Source organism: Acanthisitta chloris, unplaced genomic scaffold (genome assembly GCF_000695815.1).
Source record: "Acanthisitta chloris isolate BGI_N310 unplaced genomic scaffold, ASM69581v1 scaffold41037, whole genome shotgun sequence".
Lineage (NCBI taxonomy): Eukaryota > Metazoa > Chordata > Aves > Passeriformes > Acanthisittidae > Acanthisitta > Acanthisitta chloris.
The window spans coordinates 2775-9365 of NW_008681741.1; the positions used below are offsets into that span (position 1 = coordinate 2775).

The following is a 6591-nucleotide window of genomic DNA, read 5'->3' on the forward strand; positions in this document are numbered from 1 at the left end:
GGTTGTCCCACAGAATACATATTCTTTGTGGATTTATTTTTATTTGGGCTTGTTTTAGAGCTGGGAGCAGCAAAAGCTTGGGACAGTGCTGGCTGCCCTTTGGTCACCTGGGGAGGGGAAGAGGAGTGTCCTCATGGAAAGGACTTGGTTTGCTTCCATTTGACTTTCCTGAGGCAAATGGGAGTTTGTTCAGAAATCACAGAATCAGACTATGCTAAGGGGTTGGAATGGAGCTCAGGGATGATCCAGTGCCAACCCCTGCCCTGGGCAGGGACACCTCCCACCAGAACAGGTTGCTCAAGGCTTCATCCAACCTGGCTCTGAACACTGCCAGGGTTGGGGCAGCCACAGCCTCCCTGGGCAACCTGTGCCAGTGTCTCACCACCCTCACAGGGAAAACTTATTCCTAATATCTAATCTAAATTTCCCTCTTGCGATTTCTCCTCATTCCTCCTTGTCCTGTGACTGCAGTTTCTAACCAAGAGTCCCTCTGCAGCTTCCCTGGAGCCCCTTCAGATCCTGGCAGGTTGCTCTGAGGTCTCCACACAACCTTCTCTTCTCCAGGCTGAACAGCCCCAACTCTCTCAGCCTGTCCTGTGGGGAAGGTGCTCCAGTCCTATTACCAGCTTTGTGGCCTCCTCTGGACTTGCTCCAACAGTTCCATGTCCTCTTATGTTGGAGATACCAGAGAAATGCCCTGTGGGCTGGAGGTGGGTCAGAGCAAACCCATCAGGTGTGGAGGAAGATCCCTGTTTGGGCTCACATGGATTGTGTGACTCAAAGCCAGCACAGAAGTTTGTCACTGTGCTCTGACAGACACCATAGATGTTCCTCATGGAATGTGAAGTGGAAAGAAGTGGAGAGGTCTTAGGGTTTGGAGGGAGATACCCTTCTGTTCATCAAATCTTGTTTTGGGCAGCTGGACATAGAGCTTGGGCAGTTGATCCTGCTTTCTGTTGGATCATCACCCATAGGGTTGGTACCATCACTGTTAGCGGCAAGAGGAGTTAAATTCAGCTTGATTTATTGTAGACTGTGTTGCCTCTTGGACCTCACATGAACACCAGCTACAATAGGTGCAAAATGTCCATAAAAAACTGTCTCATGCCCAGTCCTTTTCCCTCTAGAAATGTCCTGCTAGATTTGGAAAAGACTGTAGATTTATTTGCTGATTGATCTTGTGGATCAAAACAAGAAGAACAAAACTGAAATGCAAAGTTTCTGGCTCAAACTATTGCTTTAAAATCTGAAAGGTTAGAGCTGATATTTTACTCTGCTTTCATGTTTTCTTCTTCCACCAGCTTTTTGGAGACTGGGAATCTCATCTGAGACGAATAATGAAGTTGATTGCTGGAGGAGGATTGTCCATCACGGGATCCCACAACATGTGCGGTGACTATCTGTACAGCGGCCACACCGTCATACTGACGCTCACATACCTGTTCATCAAAGAGTGTGAGTCCCTTCTCTTCACAGATGGTTCCCTGGGGTACAGTTCACTCCTAACTGAGGAATCAGCAAATACAATTCAAGTTAAAATAAGTGCATTGCCCAGGATGAAAGGAAATGGCCTCAAGTTGCCTTAGGGGAGGGTTAGGTTGGATATTACGGGAAATTTCTTCGCTGAAATGTTTGTAATGCTTTGGGTTGGAAAGGACCTTAAAGTCTAGTTCCAACCCTCTGCCCTGGGCCGAGACACCTTCCACTAGCCCAGGTTGCTCCAACTCCCTTCCAATCTGGCCTGGAACACTTCCAGGGATGGGGCAGCCGCAGCTGCTCTGGGCAACCTGTGCCAGTGCCTCACCACCCTCACAGGGCATATCTTCCCAATATCCCATCTAAATTCACAAATTGGTTTATTTGACTGATCAGAGTATATTATCTCCATCTCAAAGATTCCCTAGCTTTTCTATTTTCTGAGGATCTCATTACCCCTGAGCACAATCTTAAGTTACACCTTAAGAGAATGATACTTACCTTGTGACCTCAGCAATTCCTGCTCTTAATGCTAGTGCAGGCATGGCACTACCCACCCAGGATTGCTCCCATGACCTCTGCAGCAGTCCTGATAACATTGCACTCTGAAATAACCTCTGTTTGTGCTCTTTGCAGATTCCCCACGGCGACTCTGGTGGTATCACTGGCTTTGCTGGGCACTCAGCATGGTTGGGATGTTCTGCATCCTCCTTGCTCATGACCACTACACTGTGGACGTGGTGGTGGCTTACTACATCACTACAAGGCTATTCTGGTGGTATCACACAATGGCCAACCAGCAAGTGAGTTTCTCCTGCTCTTTGGATCCCTGGGGCTCTCCTTGCAGTGGTGGATGGATATCCAGTAGGAGTGGACTCAGGCATGTTCTGGGACAAACCCATTGGGTTTGCAGGAAAGAAAGAGCCATCATTGTTTAGGTTCTTCATGTGTCTCCACCACAGAAATATGTGAAGGTCACCTGAAGGCAGACAGGCCTCAACTTCCCCTGTGTGGCTCAATTGTTGAAGTCCTTCTGAATTTGGGCCACTTTTGTGATAACAGAGCAAACCATTCAGACATGATGGGTGGTTTGCCTTGGTTTTTTGTTTGTTTGTTGAAGCCAGCTGGGTTTTCCTTGTATTCTGTGGCTTATGTCCTTCAATTAGGTGATAGGTCTCTTGTAGAATAGCATAATGCCTCACTAAAACCAGTTTTTCAGGGTGTTTCCAAGTGGTGATAAGTTCTCCTGGCCAAGGGGAATGTTTTCGTTTTGGAGAACAGTGCAGCAGAGCACAGATCCTGTCCTAAGGCCCATGTCTGGAAAAATAGGGTGATGAGGGAAATAGTGAGGATTAGGAGCTGCTTAGGAGGAGACACAGCACTTGATGATGATAATACTTAATCAGGGAGGTGCTGTAAAAGATTCAAAGGTTGAATCTGCTCTACATTCAGAGGTTGAGGCTTTGAAGGTTGTTTCAAAGGTTGAAGCTGGTGTCACTACCACACACTGGCTTCCCTGCCAGTGAACTAGAGCAGTAAGAGAGGAGCTTACAGTGCTGAGGAATGTGAAACCTCCTCTGCTGTGCCAGGGGAGGTTTAGGCTGGATATTAGGTCCCAGAGGGTGTTTGGGCACTGGAACAGCTCCCCAGGGCAGTGGTCACAGCCCCAAGCCTGACAGAGCTCAAGGAGTGTTTGGACAGTGCTCTCAGCCACAGGGTGGATTGTTGGGGTGTCCTGTGCAGGGTCTAGAGTTGGACTTTATGATCCTCAAGGGATCATCACTTCCTTCCAGCTCAGGTATTCTATATTTCTATGAGTCTGTCCCACTGGTGATAAATGTAGTGAGTTAAGGGAAGCTGTTAGGTCCCTAACAGAATACTGGTGCCCAAATATTTTCTATGCTCATGGTGAAAGAGCTTTTGCTTATCTGTTGCATTTGCCTGCAGTTAATTATGTTTAAGCAAGACCTACTGTGCTGATAGGAAATGAGTTCATATTGTGACAGTGCAGACTTTTAGATCATATCATAGAATCACAGAATGGTTTGGGTTGGAAGGAACCTTAAAGATCATCTAGTTCCAACCCTGCTAAAGGCCTTCTAGCTACCATCTCATTATTCCACTGGGCTTGATGCTACTTGAAGGAGCACACCACAGTCAAGCCCTGTGGTATGTTTTTACCACCAAGTGCCTCATTGCAGATGAGATGCACTTTGATGTTCAGCTTGGGAGCTGCTGTGTTTGATAGCAATCTGTGCCCAGACCCTGTAACTCTTGTCAGACAGCACCAGAAGGACTTCCAGGCTTTGAATCTGCCCCTGGGCTCTGCCAGGACACTGGTGCTGAGTGGCTGTGCTTCCCAGCTGGAACTACTGGAGTCAGTATTGCACTGAGGACTTGCTTCAGCAAAGCCCTTTGCCTTACTGTATGGAAATGTCCTGGTTTGCTGCTTGACATGACTCTGAAGGTGGCTCAACATTGTTTCCCTAAGCTGTTGAGATGTTGGGAAATGCTTGTCCCTGGATCCTTACCTAAGCACACATTTATGTGCTGATTTCTCCTTCGTGCTGCTGCTCCATGTGACTTATGTCTGACCTTGAAATTAAAAGCAAAAGTGGATTTATTTGACACATGACATGAAGCTAAAGCTCAGAGTACAAGCCCTGTGCTTGCACTTCTGGTGGGCTGATACAGTGCTACTTGGCTCTGGTGTTGAAAATAGGGTGTTGGGTAACTCCCTTGGTGCCTGCCCACTCCTTGTGTCTGAGCTGGGGCTTCCTCATGGCCGAGAGGAGCAAACTGGTGGGTGGGAGCAGTCTGGAGCACGTGGAGGGCAGGGCAGGGCAGGGTTCCTGACCTCCTCCAGACAGGTTGAGGTGTGCCGTGCTCATCACTCTGTAGGCACACACCAGGCTCTGAAGCAAGTCTTGATCAATATGGAATTTCAGAGATACTTATGGTAACAAGTGGGCTTTGGGTTGGGTTTTTTTCATTCCCAAAGGAGAGGAGAGAATGATCTTTGGGGCATTCATTCTTTTCCTGTGGGCCTGTCGAAGAACTGAAGTCACAGACTGTTAAGGGGTTGGAATGAACCTTGCAGATCATTCAGTGCCAACCCCCTCCCACCAGAACAGGTGGGAGGGAGTTGGCTTGATCCAGCCTGGCTTTGAACACTGCCAGGGTTGGGGCAGCCACAGCCTCCCTGGGCAACCCTTCTCTTCTCCAGGCTGAACAGCCCCAACTCTCTCAGCCTGTCCTTGTAGTGGAGATGCTCCAACCCTCTTAGCAGCTTTGTGGCCTCCTCTGGACTTGCTCTAAGAGTTCCATGCCCTTCTGACGTTGAGGACACCAGAACTGTGTGCAGCACTCCAGGTTGGGTGTTGTAAACAAGGGTGATCCTCCCTTGGGAGCAACATTTAGTGTGTGCAGAGAGGCTGTGGAGAAGGAGCTTGGCTTCTCTTTGTCCATGCAGATCTGTTTGGGAGGTGCTTCTAGCTCTGGAGAGAGCTCTGGAGGCAGCACTGATGTAGCTGCTGTAGTGCAGCAATGCCGTGCTGAGGTAGCAATGAAGTCGTGCGAGTGAGTGACCTGCTCTGTTGTAATTCGCTTTTTCTCTGCTTCTCTTTGTGCAGGTGCTAAAAGAAGCTTCCCAAACTAACCTCCTTGCCAGGGTGTGGTGGTACAAGCCCTTCCAGTACTTCGAGAAGAATGTGCAGGGGATTGTACCTCGCTCCTACCACTGGCCCTTGCCCTGGCCGGCGCTGCCGCGGGGCAGGCAGGTCAAGTACAGCCGCCTGGGCAGCGACACATAGCAGTGCCCATGGACACCCCAGCGGGGAAGGACTTGTCCCAAGTGCTAAGAACTCCACCTGAGAAGATGCCATAAAAAGAATCAACAGCTCCCTAACCCTTTCTTTTAACAGCTCCTTGACCTGTTGAGTTACCTGGTAAGCACTGTGATCTTTTTTTCCTCTCCAAAGGATCTGCGTTGGACAACAATAAAGAGAATTGAACTGCTCGTCATGCACTGTTAGACATTTCTTGTTGAGAGAGTTGGGATTTGCATTTCTCCCTCCCCATCGCCATGTTCCTTTGTATATGATGCTCCAAACATTAACTGAAAGCTTTTATAATCATATCAGTTCTGGTCTTTCCAGTCACGTCTGGGAATAAAGCAGATTATTTTCTTGGGAAAACATACTTTTCATATCTCTTGCCCCAAAGATTGGGCTCTAAGCCATTTTCTAGCAAATGAAGGTTTCTAAAATACCTGCCTTGGGTGAAATCATGAAATCTTTCTACCTGTTGCACCGTGCTCTGAATAAGATGACAGACACAGAAAGGTTTGATTTTGTAGACTCTGCAGTGACTGTGTCAAAAGGTGATAAAAAAATATATATAAAAAAGATGTAAAGTGATTTTCTAAGTATTTCCTAACTTTATTTTTCAAAATGTGTATGAAAAAAAGAAAAAAAAACAAATTTAAAAAGATTTTTACATGTCAGAGAATAGAGAGTTAAAATTTAAAGCTTCTGGGGAGAGAGAGAGAGATTTGTCTATGTTTCTAGTGCCTTTCTTGTCTTGATTGTATGGTCAGTAGGCAGTCTTCAATGTTTTTATTTAAAATAAAGTATTCCATGAGAGCAGAATTATATATACTGTATAATGACTTAATTTTTTTGCATTTCTAGCTAAATTAAACTGGAAATTTGCTTGATAAGGTTGAGATTGCCATGTGTAGGGGGGCAAAAATCCCACCAAAAGGGTCAGGCCTTGCTCACACATTGTGGGCAGGTCAAGCTAAAAGGCATCACTTTCCTGTCTCCTTGGTAGCTGCATGTTACCAAGCAAAACAGCCACGAACTCCTGTTTTTTAAGAGTTTTACAAATGGTTTCTCCATCCCCTCTCGAAGTGTTGTTGAGAAACAACAAAGAGAATCTTAGATCTTGAGAAGATTTGTGCAGAAACTGCATGGGATTAAGTTTCACTCCTACCATACATAGTGTATGTCTGGGAGGGGAATTTCTCCTCTCCTCAACTTGCCAATGTGCAGAACAAACTAGTTTTTTAACAAAAAAAAAAAAAAGAATGAAGAAGAGACAAATATATATATA

The 6591-nt window shown here is 46.6% G+C and overlaps 1 protein-coding gene across 1 annotated transcript in view; it reads left to right on the plus strand.

Annotated features, from left to right (window-relative positions):
• The window catches only part of LOC103805544 (phosphatidylcholine:ceramide cholinephosphotransferase 1), an 8588-nt gene extending 2227 nt beyond the window's left edge, over window positions 1-6361 (plus strand). Inside the window, exons 2-4 of the mRNA XM_009078196.1 lie at window positions 1302-1455; window positions 2113-2279; window positions 5109-6361. Coding sequence (XP_009076444.1) covers window positions 1302-1455; window positions 2113-2279; window positions 5109-5288 — 501 coding nt within the window. The 3' untranslated portion in view covers window positions 5289-6361. The remainder of the gene's footprint in view (window positions 1-1301; window positions 1456-2112; window positions 2280-5108) is intronic.
• The last annotated feature ends 230 nt before the right edge of the window (window positions 6362-6591 follow it).